Below are 13460 nucleotides of genomic sequence, written 5' to 3' on the forward strand. Positions count from 1 at the left end.
ATGAAAATCCAATTTGAATGTCTTGAAAAATGCTTCAACACATTGTTAAGCTTGGTCCATACCATATTATTTCTTGAGTTGGACTGTTTTTTGATTGAATGAGACTTCAAAATCCAAAGTTGAACAATTTCAAACAATATTCTAAAATATTACTTTTTCTTGTTGGAATTTGTTTCTCAGAATTTTAAATATATTTACTGGTTTTTGCGGACAATTCAATGCAGCAAGAGAAAAAAGGGCTGACCGAGTCATGCATTACCTCATGACAATATCAGGGACGGCAGCATAAATGCAAAATCTAAATAGTACCCCGCTCTCTCTGTCTCTCAACCACCTTCACCGTCTCTTTCTCTACCACTGCTCAGACTACAAATTTGTTTGACTTTGTGCCGAACTTGTTGCTGCCGCTAAAAATGGGGAAGAAGCGGGTGATGGTGGCCGCCGAGGATGTCGACTTGTCCGCCGTCAAATACGAGCAAGAAGAAATCAAGGGTCAGTCAGCCAAAAGCAATACACGCACTCATATGATCATATCAAATTATGAATTTATAGATGAATTCATTGATTGTTGTTGAGTTTGATGATTTGGATTTTGTTGGGTTTTTGGATTGGCAGCTCCACATTTGACTGGCTTGATTTTCAAGCTGTTTGTGAGGATTGTTGAGGCCCCCATCGTAGGTTCTTTCATACTCTCAGCTATGAAGAAGCAGAACAAGATGACTCAGGTCTTTCAAAATTCTGTGTTGCTTTCTTTTTCAGTAATTCAATTACTTGTTGAAATGTTCTACTGTGTTCGAGATTTTCGATTCGAATTAGAAGAGACTGAAAGTAAATTATCTGTTATTGCAATCCACAGTTGTTGAGGAATACTCTGATACCAGAGGGACCCATGTTCAAACCTGAATTTCCCCCTCCAGGTTTTTTGGTTTTGATTTTTATTAATTTGGGTCTCAAAAGGTTTTATCTTTTGTTGTACTCCATTGTTTTAATGGAATTGGATGTAAGGATCACTGACCTGGTGAATGTGATGTGAAAATTAGAACTAGAAGCCGGGGTGGTTGTTCTTGATGAAGATGGAAAACCAGAAGACAGAGTTGAAGTGGCTTTGAAATGCCTTCCACAGTATGATCCTGCTAGCTGCTGGAATGGGAATTCAATTCAATCTTTTCGGTACTGGAGGATACGTGATTATGCTTATGCTTATCGTTCCAAGCTTGCAACCCCGTCACTGGTAAGTTGATACTATCTTATGACTCGGTTCGCCTTAAATTGATTTTTTTTATGAGTTTATTTTCTTATTCACAGGTCGCGGAGCATGTAATTTCAGTTATAGATGAATTCAGTAATAAGAAACCACCACAACCTCTGTTGATTACTTTCAACCCTGAAGAAGTCAGGAGCCAAGCTGCAGCTTCGACAAAGAGGTTCGAGGAAGGTATTAATAGAAGGATAATTGGCTGTAATGATTGTGTTGGCTATTAACCTATGGTAGAGTGTCCCAGTAGTAAGCTTTGATGCCCATTTGTTTTGGTTGTGTAGGGAATCCCTTATCCATCTTAGACGGGATTTTTGTGGCAATCAAGGATGATATAGACTGCTTTCCCCATCCATCTAAGGGTAAATAATCTTCACCTTTGTGTTTAGAATATATGTTAAACATTTGACCCTACTTAACTAATCACTCTATGGTAACAGGTGGAACAACATGGATGCATGAGGTTCGCACTGTCAAGAAGGATGCAGTTTGTGTTTCGAGATTACGTAGTTGCGGCGTGATTTTCATTGGGAAGGCAAATATGCATGAGTTGGGCATGGGTACAACCGGAAATAATTCGAACTATGGGTAAACAATTCTTTCTCAGCAACCATGTGATGGATTTTGTATGTGCAGTGTTTTTCATAGACACAATGTGTCTAACATGTCAAAAGTCATAGTTATACAATTTGATCCTTTGATTTAAATACAGTTCATTTTTCCTGTGTGCTTATGTTTAAACTGTAAACTTGATAATCTCAAACGCTTAAGTTGTTAGGATATAGGCGAACTACCACTGTTATACTGTGACAAAACTTTATGCAGTATTTTTTTCCTGTGTGAGAGATAAATACAAGTAGCGTTATTTTCTTTTGTTTCACAATTAGCATGGTTTTCTCACTTGAGTCTTATATTACTGATTTTTTTTTCTTTCTCAATTTTGTTTCATTAGAACAACAAGAAATCCCCATGCACCAGAAAGGTATACAGGTGGATCTTCATCGGGCCCTGCGGCACTTGTAGCTTCTGGACTGTGTTCTGCAGCGCTTGGAACTGATGGTGGAGGTTGTGCAAAAAATAGTTATGAAAGGCTTAATATTGTTTCTTACTTTCCTTTATACTAATTTGGGATGCTTAAATCAATGTAAAAAGGCAGGTTCAGTCCGTATTCCTTCTTCTCTGTGTGGTGTAGTGGGCTTGAAGACAACATATGGACGGACAGATATTGGAGGGTGAGTTGGTACTTTGAAAAGGGGATCCTTTTTTTTCTAGGACCTACCACATTACTCTCAATTGTTAAGAGAACTATATTGGAAGCATATAAATCATCTAAATAGGAAAAACAGCTTTGACTGTAGATTTTTCTCATGTAACACAAAATTTATTAATGGACAAGCTTGTTTCATGTTTTAGTTTTAATATATGCTTACTCTCTCTCTCTCTCTCTCTCTCTCTCTCTCTCTCTAACTTTTATAGTATGGCTTATACGTTTAACCCTATCGAAGTAGTATGATAATTGATAACTCATAAAATTTTGACATATGCAATCATGTAGACAAGCAACAAGCATCAGACTGGGATGTTGTGACATGTGCTTCATGCCAAATTGATATACTTTTTGTGCACTTTTACATCACAGATCATTATGTGAGGATGGGACTGTGGAAATTATTGGACCAATTGCATCTACAGTGGAGGATGTCATGTTAGTGTGAGTAACTCATACTTGTGAACATGTATTCCATTACTCTTGCTGGTGTTTGCTTCCATCCTTCTCAGGATGTGTCATGTGACTCATGTGTAATAAACTTTTCCTACTTAAACCTAATTATTTTCAGTTTTATGTTTGGTGCATTGGCCAAAGACCTCCAGTATTACTAATGTGTTCTGACCAAAATAATAATTTATCAGGTACTCGGCAATTTTGGGCACCTCTCTTGCAGATAGACTTAGTTTGAAACCGGTAAGTATAATTAGTTATTACCGGCTTAAATGGTACACGAAAATAGATTCATAATTCCCCTTTACTCTTATTCTACTTTCCTTCTTAACTCGTTTGAAATGAGACCTCGTTCTTGACCGGCAAAGGGAAGTCTATTTCCTGGAAGAAAGAAACCTAGTGCATGTAATATAATAAGATTGTTTTTTGATAGTGGATTAAAAAATGTACTATCTTCTTTGTAGTTAAATTTTAAATGTAGTTATAAATGAATTTATTGCTGAGATGGTTTGTTCAGTGTGTGAAGTGTGTGAAATGGTAAGACAGGTGTTTGTTTCATTCAATTTTACAAGCAGTTTTACATATATAAGGTGTGAACCCTCTTAATTTCTTCCATATCTGACACCAGTTTCTGTTCACTATTTTTTGTAGTCCCCACCTTCTGTGCCAAATTTGTCATTGTATGACAGTTTGAATACTCTGGGATCCTTGCGACTGGGGAAGTATACAGCGGTAATTACCCTTTCTATGGTCATTTCGATTAGATGTTACATGACATCTTATGAATATACAAACGTTCTCCTGCAGTGGTTTAATGACGTACATTCGACTGATATCTCTGATACGTGTGAGGATGTTCTTAGTCTTCTATTGAAAACCCATGGTTGTGAAGTAAGTCATCATCATTGTCATGTACTTTGTATCTTTTTGAAACTCATTCTTGTTTCTTAAGTTGAGGAATAACTTCTTTGATGTTAGCTGAGACTCTGCATGTCCATTTATCATAGATGGTGGAGATTGTTGTACCTGAGCTCCATGAAATGCGTACTGCTCATCTCATTTCAATTGGATCTGAGTTTCTCAATGCACTGAATCCATATTGTGAGGACGGGTATGTTTCTTTTGGGTTATCTATACTGGCAGGGGGAGGAATATACTTTTAAGTGGGGGGGTTTCGGCAAACTTATATAACATAAAAGTGAAAGTAAACGTAGACATAATATACACAAAAACTTCAATATCTTGAGAATATTTTCTATATTATGTGTATAATTGTCTGTTGTTTCAAACTTTTGAAGTGTCCTAGAATAACTTCAATACTTTAATCTTTAAATGTCTTCAATTTCCTTCAGTATTAAAAAGCCGCTACTAAGCATGTATAAAGGACTATAATTTTTGATTGATCGAGTATCTACATCGGAAGTTTCTTTTTGAATGAACTTGAGTAACGTGAATAAATTATGTTTTTTTTTTAAAGCATGCAGAGTACGAGATCACTTGAAAATTTAGATCTATTACAAAAGAAGCAACTCAAGTGTAATTCAAAAAATAATTATTTAGCATTTGAAGTTAATAGAAAAAGATTATGTAAAATGGGAAAATGTATAGACATACACTTAAATAAAGGGGCAAAAGACACTCGTGATAAAGTTCAGAAAAAAAAAACAATTTTATTATTGAAAAAACAAAACCAGAGACTTTATTTATAGAAAAGTCAAGAATTGGTGGGAGGTTGACATATGAAAGAATGATCCTATTTCTTTCGGTTTTTATTTATATCTGATGTTATTTTATTGATTTTTTCTTACTCTTATGTCTGTAGATATGGTGCAAAATTGTCATATGACTCACGCACTAATGTGGCTCTTTTCCGATCATTTTCTGCGTCAGATTATATTGCTGCCCAATGTCTTAGGTGAGGCAAAATAATTACCAGAAAACAATTATATGGCTGAAATCTTTAATACCTTTTGGGATGTTTGGTAATATCATACATTTATTTAAGTTCATTGTTGTAGTGCAAGCTTCTAGGAACCATACAAGCATCCTGTATCAATTGAAAACTGACTAAAGCGACTAAACATTTTTATGATATTTCGTTAGGATTCTTTTTATTCCTGAGGAATTGGAATCGTTTTTTCTTTGTAGGGACATTTTAGGTTCTGAAGCTTGTCAATATTAGTTTCTGTCATGCTCCAAATCCCAATTTCAAGTTTTACAGTAATATTTATTTGGAGGATTCTCAAAACAATGTTCCAGTGCCTATTAAACTGTCGTTAGTTTCCAATTCTTTGCAACCTGAAATTTGGCACATAGATTGTGATCATTGTTAAAAGAAGTGATTCATGGATCATTACTTTCAAATTTGTCTCTGATCATTTAACCAGGCATCTGTAGAAGCTCAAAAATAACTTTTTTCTCATATTGAAGTTGAATTTGTATCACCTATCCATAATGGGACCCAGTTGTTTCATCTGACTCTGCTGATTGGTCTTCTTTCCCACTTCTTTCGGTAGGGTTTTTTGCGACATAAATGGACTTGAGGTGGCCAACTTCCAGGCTTCCAGTAACACCTGCTCTTTAGCTTATAGATCCCCACTTGGCTATAACAAGCCTCTAAATGTGAATTCTGTTACATTTTAATGTTCTTTCCATAGTGAATTGCATTGCATTTAGAAATACTTGGTTTATCTCATTTGGAATTGGCATGGTATGCAAATGTTTCAAAGATCTCTGAAAATATACAGTAACTTCTTATGGGTTATGACAGGGTCACCTAATTTGTTTCAGGAGAAGGATTATGTACCATCATATGGAGATCTTCAAGAAGGTTGATGTCATAGTGACCCCCACAACAGGGTATGTAAAGCCTAACTGATTACTGAAGTAATGGGTGTGCACCTGTCCGCTCCTTATTCGTATTCTTATAATTCTATATAAAGCTAAACTAGATGGTGTTACATTCCAAGTTCCGAAAATGTTTCTCTTGTTTATTTATAGGAACATTGATGAGAAAGACCTGTTATTTATGTATTATATGTACTGCGAATTTTTCTTGTTGTTGAATACAGTCATCGTGACATGTTATTTCCATTTCCTGGGCCTCTTTCATTTACTTTTTTTAGATGTACGTTTTCATTTTCAGAGTTCTTGAAACAGATAAAGTTAAAAAAAAACACGAAATACCAAACAAGTTTATAAAATTCTCTGGGAAAATTTTACAATGCCACTTTCAATTTGGGAAACATCTTCTGTTGAAAACTCTGCAAAACAGGTCTTAGTTATATTTTTGTGTGTTTGAAGATAGATGTCATCACTAGTCAGTGGTCTTATACTCATTTTCCACCTCTATAAGTAGCGCTGTTTTTTTTTATTTTCTTTCTTTTTTTCAAGTGTGGGTACCTTTGTCATGAATGACCACAATTTAAATCATGCATTTTTTTCTTTGGTAGAAACTCAGAATTTAACTGATATGCACACTTTTTCCTTTCTCTAATTATTTTGTGCAAAACAGCATGACAGCACCTATAATTCCCCCAGCTGCTCTTAAAGATGGGGAGACAGACATGCGGGTCACAGGTCAGCTGTTCTACAATCTGAATTGAAGCTTGAGAAGATAATTATTTTTGGTTTTTAATTTCTCTCTCTGGAAAATTTTATAGCAATCTCCTGATGCATGTCAAAATCATTGAATTTAAAGTGGTTGGTAGCCACACTGATAAGTTAGTATTACTTCATTGTCGTTGGAAGAATTTGAAATGTGGTATTCTGGAAGTTTTTATCTCACACTCAAAAGACACTAGTGAACGAGAAAAAAAAATGTAATTCACTTTTTGCAATCTTTCAAACTTGCATTGATGCATGGCTTCCTTGGTTTCAGGTGATCTCATGCGGTTTGTCATTGCGGGAAATCTTCTTGGACTTCCTGCTATTTCTGTACCAGTGAGTAACTTTCTTTTTTCTTGGATTCATAATTTGGTTATGGTTACTCTGGTAGAACAATTGTGCACTATATCCTGTTGTGCTTTTTTTCGACAAGTTATTCAAAGTACTCTAATGCTTGCATCAGAGACAATACTTCTTAAAACCTCCAGTTTTGAGGCCATCTAATACTAACTTCATGGAATGGAAGCCATACTTTTGCAAGTAATTATATATTTGAAGTATTAATTTGAATTATCGAAGATTTTACCAACAACAACCACAAGGGCAGATTTCTTTTAGCTGTAACTCAAGGGACCTTTTTGTTTTTGAGTTTTTTTCGGCGACGTTCTACTTTTCTGTACTTGATTCTGTCATGTTGTTATTCTCAAGCCTTCACCTATATAGGTCAAAGGCGAAGCAAGATATTTCAAATGTTATTACGACCTTCCTCATGTCAACTGTTTTTTTTTTTTCCTCTCTTTTTGGCTGACTTTCTACTTTTCTGTACTTGTTTACCATGTGCAGGTTGGCTACGACAAGCAAGGACTTCCAATCGGTTTGCAACTGATTGGCCGCCCATGGGGTGAATCTTCAATTTTGCGTTTGGCTTCTGCAATAGAGGTATCAACTTTTCAACTTTCAGTGAATGAAGAACAATTATGCGATAGAGGTTCAAGTGTTTGGGCACTCCGCAAACCCGATGGTAGAAGTAAACAACAGTTTGAAACTAAAGCATTCTTGTGATGTTTTTCAGGAACTCTGTGCCAAGTCTAAGAAGAGGCCTGTACAATATTTTGATGTTCTGAAGTCTTAACTGAACAGCTGCTCGTGCTGGCTGGATTCGCGTTTGGAAGACTAAATTATCGATATCCTATAATAATCGCTCCACAGCATTTTCGTTCAACATGATCCATTGCCAAACGTTATTTTAGTTTTAGTTTCTGTTGGTCCGCCGTTGCAGTGTGCAATAACGCCGCCAGCGCCTTCATCGGGCGCATCATTGAGCACTACAATCTCTCACTCAAATTGTCTTATCAAATGCCTCAACTCTTTTGTATGCCATTTGTCATGACCTATGAACATGCTTGTAAGTTTTATCACTGAGGATGGAGAATTGGTGGATGATTGGGGTTTAAACAAAATTGATCCTGTATTTCCTTGAACCTACATAATTAACGAGATTGGTTTTCAGCCTTTGCTCTTATTGCTCGAAAGTCGAAAATCAAACCTAGAATCTAACCTCCGTACTATCTAATTCTATGTCGATTCGCCAAGCTCAGTTTCAGCTGTTTGTTTGCTGGACACCCAGTACTAACAACGTCTGAAATTGAAACAGGTCATTCACTACTGTCGACTGTTAAGCAACGAGGACGAAAAACGCAAACAAAGAGGACTTGCCAAGTATGCCTGTGGGAGGGGACCAAACCATTGCAACCAGAATTACTCTTTTGTCTATAAAAGTGAGCAAATGCTGATAGTTCAAGGACTAAAACGCCGATACGCGACCACAGGACACTGCTGTTTGTACTTGAAATAACCATTTACCATCATCAACAATACAGGTCTCATACAATGCAACCCTGTGCTCTGATATTTTTCATGGACAAACCAGACGCTACCATTTTATGCAAGCACAATATCCGAATTTGTCCACCACTTCTAGCGTCTTCCTTTCTTTAGTGCAATTTACACTTGAGTTCGGACCTTTTCTTTCCCACGGTACTTCTCATCAGCAACATCACTAGGGAGATCCAGCCCCGAAGGAATCTTTCGTGGATAATCAGTTGTTGATGAATCGGACCCTGCCATACTGGAGAACGAACAGAAATCGTAAGAATCCTAATCAAACAGAAGGAATCCCTTTCGTAACTAACGAAAAATCACACACTCACCTTCTGTCAACAATGACCATGGAGCGAAGCTCGCAATTTGAAAAGCTGCAATGACATAAAAGAATTAAGAGTGTTAGCCTGATAACCCGGAAAATAAATGCCTAACAAGTTTGTTAACTCTAGTACTATTGAAACATCTACTAAGCTTGTGATCCTTGTATAGAGTGCACTTACTGTTTGGACATTTCTTTTTTCATCGAAGGATGACAGTCATTTCCTAGTGCGTTTAGCGTGTGAGACAAGAACCCGTTATGAGTAACAATCGCTATTTCTTTCTCTTTCCTTGTCCACAACCTGTGAAGTGACAGGGAGGCACCAAACCCGTATAAGTTTGATCATACAAGAAAACGAGCAATAAAAAAGTATCGATCTTATGGAGGATGAGAGCATCAAAAGGGCTGATAAGCTTAAAAACTCGAAAGTTTATGAAACGACAATAGATAGCAACACCAACGGAGCATGTGCTCCATAAGATAGCTTCTTGCTTCTGATGGTTACAAGATAAGCTACCAGTTCATGAATTTCAATCCCCTAGCTGCAACTTCCTCTGTCGTCTCCCTCACATCGGCCTTCCACAATATATCCTCATCAGTTTCTATCTGTAAAAACTAAAGATATTAGCATATAACAATAAAAAAAATTGAAAAAAATTGTATAGCAATCCAAATGTACAGCCACCAAAAGATGAAAAGCACCATAAAGTAACTTAAAACCACTAATTCCTCCCCCAGTAATTGTTAGCTATCCAACTACTTGCCAGCGAAAAATCAACCGCAGGAAATAGAAACTGATAGTCGCTGATGTTCCTCCTGTTATCACAGGGATGAACGCCCTGCAACCAGAAATTTACAACATAAAATTTAAAGCCCAGAGCATCAAATCAATAAAACATCAAGACTATGCACTAACGCTACTAAGGACCAAGTTCACGATGAGTTCTAACAATTTCTTATTTAACATACAAAAATAAACAAAGAGGTTTTATTGACATCTCTTCTGATCAATTTGATCAGAAAATTCTGACATTATAAAATACTTGGCAAAGACAAGCCAAGTTAAGCGATGCTACACCACAACAATGTAACTATCAAGGGACAAATCAAATAACCAAACTTGCCTAAGAAAACTTAGCTTTCTTCCATAGATATTGAAGATAGCCACTAGGTTAATAATGTTCAACAATTGAGGTTAAACTTGACCCACATTAAGTTGCATAGGATTCACTCACGTCCAGTTCAAATAAAAAATAAAATCAAAGAAGTCAAAATAATTTGGTTATTAACTGACATACCAAATGTTCTCGACAAAGCTCTACTGCAATGATTGGTGGGCAGTTGAGATTTGAAATTGATGGGCGTTCACTATTTCCTGCATTTGCCACCATTAGAGGCGGTACATCCGTTCTATCCTTGTAACCCTCGCCTCCAAATACTCCGACAGCCGTTTGCAGAGTCCTAGTCAGTCAAACCAACTTTAATTACAGCTTAACAGAATCTAAAAATGGAAATGTTTCTCCAGGGAGGAAGAATCTTCAAGAACAGATTAAGCAAGTTCATCAATTGTAACTTGGCTATTGCATTAACAACGAAATTTCCAAAAAAACTAGGCTTAATTACAAAGAAACAAGTGTAATATACTTCTTTTCTTTTCAGTATCTTGGAAGAAGAAGATAATTTAAGATTTGGCTCAAATCCTATCATCTCTTCAACATAAAATAACAAAGAAAAGGTTCTGTTTGTGTAACCTCTACAACTCTAAGTACTTGTTATCATGTACTCTGTGAATTCCGAATCATAAATAAAACAAGTTATTTTCGTCTCTGTCATCTTGTAACTAGAACTCTGGGAGTTGCCGTCACTGACTACCAGTGTCTATTCATGTCAGAAAGATTATAATACCCATGTCCAGGAATCATACACCAAAAATTTCTCTGAAAAGAAATAGATATGTTAGACAACTCCGAAATTGTTTCTATCTGCTAACCAAAAACCTAATAAACAAAAATCTCTTGACAGAAAATTACAGTTTAATTTCCAAATGACCCCCCAAATTACCATATTTTCAACTCTAAAAACATAGTGTTAAGATCAAGATTCTTGAATACAATTACAACCCAACCTTTTTGTTTTATCTCTCCTCTCAAGCTCCTATATACACACAACTTAGTCCAACTAACCAAATTATGCCTTTACAGTTTTTCAAAATTTTTTCCATGAGAAAGATTCACGAATTGGATCCTTTTCTACCGTTATTTGTTTGTTGTACTCAACCTTTCAAGCGGAAAATATTTCAACAAAACATAGAGAGATTAATAAAAAGCACTACCATGAAAGAAAAAGACAGAGAGGTAGGCTAGATTCGGGAATTATGGCATAATTACCTTAGCAAAGGAGATGTAATGACTAACTCAATCCTCTTGGAAAGCCCACATTCATGAACATGCTTACGCAAATTATCAACCTGCCACCACAGTAAGAGAACAATTCATAAATTATCTTTGATGACAATGTCTTTACTTGTAGAAGGAAAATATTCGTTACAGACTTTGTAGTTCTCAAAGTTTTCATAACATAGTATCTGTATAAGAAAAAGTTGTTGATTTTCTTCCCACCTGCTGCCAGCCTAGTGGAGTAAGGCGTGCATCAAAATATTCAGGTTTCATGTATGCTTTGTAGTTCTTAGCTCCCTCTACATTGTGGATTCCTTGTCCATGCCTCACCTGGATGAATGGATTTGTAAAATCATGTTTTGCGAGAAAAAAGACAAGAACAAAGACAATATTGAATGTCCCTCAAACCAAAGAAAACCACAACAAACCGTATGCAAATCCAAAATCAAAGTCGGTACCAACCAGGTGAAGAGTTTTGCATCGGTGCAGCGGAAACAAACTTGGACCAGAACCATTGTCCATAGCTGCTGCTTAACCAGTAAAAGTTACTTTAACATTAGAACAGAATGAGAGTACAATCAAAATAAGGACTTCAAGCCAGTATTTGGTGAAAATTATAGATATAAGTATATAGCCGCAGTTAAAGAATTTGAAGCTTGGCAATGATGAAAATAGCATGTTAAAGAATAGATTCATGTGCATCAGTACCTCTGGCCATGAGAAGTCCAACCACAAAGTTAATAGATCTTACAATCAGCCATTACTACAGTACAAATTTTAGTAACACGGCTTGTTACTGTTTCAAAATCATCATCCGTTGCAGAACCCAAATCTCCCAGAACTATCCAAATTCATCGTTTTTATATAGTGAAGACTTCGGGGGGAAAATTGTAGTTACTAGGATGCATTCATGACTTGACATATTCTTCCTAGGAGTAAATGACCTACAACAGAAGCCTGTCACAGTACAAGTAGAGTCTATGGAAGCGAAGTGCTATACAACAGTGTATTGTCAAGACTCAGGTATTAGCACCAACCAAAGTGCATTTTATCAGATATCATGATTCATGAACAAGTTCTGTACATTTTCAACCATTGGGTGATATCACCATCCAAAGCGCAAATCATAAACTATCATCGACAACTCAATCCACTGACATACGCAAATGTTTATGCGAAAAACTTTGAAACTGTAATTTTGTCTGCCTCTATAGTGATTGGGTTAAAAATAATTGAACATAAAACAAATGAGAATGGACCTCTGGAACCAATAGCAATCCGTGTCCCTCAGTTGCATAAACAATCGTGAGCACTGGATTTCAACCAGAAAAAGAAAAAAAGAAAGCAAATTTAAGAGTTTAACCCAGTTACTTAAAAACAAAAAAGTGATCAGCATTCCCCAACGAGATGATCCAAAACCAAAATCATTCATGCAGTTTGATTGGAGCATTATAATACATAAAATGATAACACACTTGATGATGTAATTCTAATAAAGCCAGGATCTTACCATCCAAATTCACAAATCAAAGATACCAAACGATCATCTAAGATGCTATTATCCAAATCATATTACATATCCAAAAATGCAGGAAGTAAGAAATCTGAGATATTAAAACAAACCCATGTTGAAGAATTCACCAAAAATAAACTGCAAGGTAAGGAATTGGAAATATAAACAATGAATATGAGCATAGTTTGGAGATGGAAGAGTTTACCAGGGCAGGGACAGACACAGAATATACGCTAACTGCAAAAGGATGGTGATATCTGGGCGGTGGGGGAAGAGAGGAATGTTAAAGAGGAGGAGCTGTGATGGTGATATCTCTATATCTCTACTCCAAGTGAGAGACTGACTGACTGACTGACTGTCTGGACCTCCCAATTTTTTGCTTTGACTTTTAGGCATGTTTTCATCTCTCGTGTAGATTGTGTGGACCATAAAACTGGAGTCTATTGTTTTTTGTGTTTTTTTTTTTTTTTTTGTATTTACGACGAGGCTTTCCAAAACACAAAATTATTCTTTATTGCTTCATAAATCTTAAATTGGTCATTGCAGCTCTTGAAATTCAAATTTAGTCTCACCTTGCCTCATACCATTTAAGTTCGTAAACAAATCAAGATTGTAAACATGGCATGAGGGAGACCCATTTATGTTGTAGTTTTTTAAATTTTTATCAAACATTCTTCTACTAATTATCAATGAAAAACTATGACTTTTCATTTCAATTTGCCAATTAATCACAAAACTCCTAAAATCTAGTAGATATGTCTTATCAT

General features: G+C 36.1%; 2 protein-coding genes across 7 annotated transcripts; one reads left to right on the plus strand and one right to left on the minus strand.

The window, feature by feature from the left end:
* Nucleotides 1-222: 222 nt before the first annotated feature.
* On the plus strand, nt 223-8090 carry LOC126623235 (fatty acid amide hydrolase). 2 transcript variants are annotated; one of them, XM_050292038.1, is made up of 20 exons: nt 225-492; nt 616-725; nt 857-917; nt 1041-1231; nt 1306-1435; nt 1540-1617; nt 1696-1843; nt 2208-2320; nt 2412-2487; nt 2895-2966; nt 3167-3218; nt 3627-3707; nt 3783-3866; nt 3983-4086; nt 4798-4890; nt 5766-5834; nt 6490-6554; nt 6856-6917; nt 7425-7520; nt 7654-8090. In XM_050292038.1, the coding sequence occupies exons 1-20, from the start codon at nt 414-416 to the stop codon at nt 7711-7713; spliced, it is 1824 nt and encodes a 607-aa protein (XP_050147995.1). In that variant the 5' UTR covers nt 225-413; the 3' UTR covers nt 7714-8090. The 2 variants fall into 2 exon arrangements, with proteins under 2 accessions (XP_050147996.1, XP_050147995.1); XM_050292039.1 differs by lacking the exons at nt 6490-6554; nt 6856-6917; nt 7425-7520; nt 7654-8090 and having other exon boundaries at nt 223-492; nt 5746-5830.
* Nucleotides 8091-8327: 237 nt separating this feature from the next.
* LOC126623236 (phosphoglycerate mutase-like protein 1) lies at nt 8328-13064 on the minus strand. Of its 5 annotated transcripts, XM_050292044.1 has the most exons (11): nt 12899-13057; nt 12440-12492; nt 11643-11707; nt 11403-11510; nt 11172-11251; nt 10083-10245; nt 9549-9623; nt 9302-9390; nt 8966-9085; nt 8792-8836; nt 8328-8709 (listed from the first exon to the last, which is right to left on the minus strand). In XM_050292044.1, the coding sequence occupies exons 3-11, from the start codon at nt 11700-11702 to the stop codon at nt 8586-8588; spliced, it is 864 nt and encodes a 287-aa protein (XP_050148001.1). In that variant the 5' UTR covers nt 11703-11707; nt 12440-12492; nt 12899-13057; the 3' UTR covers nt 8328-8585. The 5 variants fall into 5 exon arrangements, with proteins under 5 accessions (XP_050148001.1, XP_050147998.1, XP_050147999.1 ...); XM_050292041.1 differs by lacking the exon at nt 12440-12492 and having other exon boundaries at nt 12899-13064; XM_050292042.1 differs by lacking the exon at nt 12440-12492 and having other exon boundaries at nt 11643-11704; nt 12899-13059.
* Between the last annotated feature and the right edge of the window lie 396 nt (nt 13065-13460).

Source organism: Malus sylvestris, chromosome 5 (genome assembly GCF_916048215.2).
Source record: "Malus sylvestris chromosome 5, drMalSylv7.2, whole genome shotgun sequence".
NCBI lineage: Eukaryota > Viridiplantae > Streptophyta > Magnoliopsida > Rosales > Rosaceae > Malus > Malus sylvestris.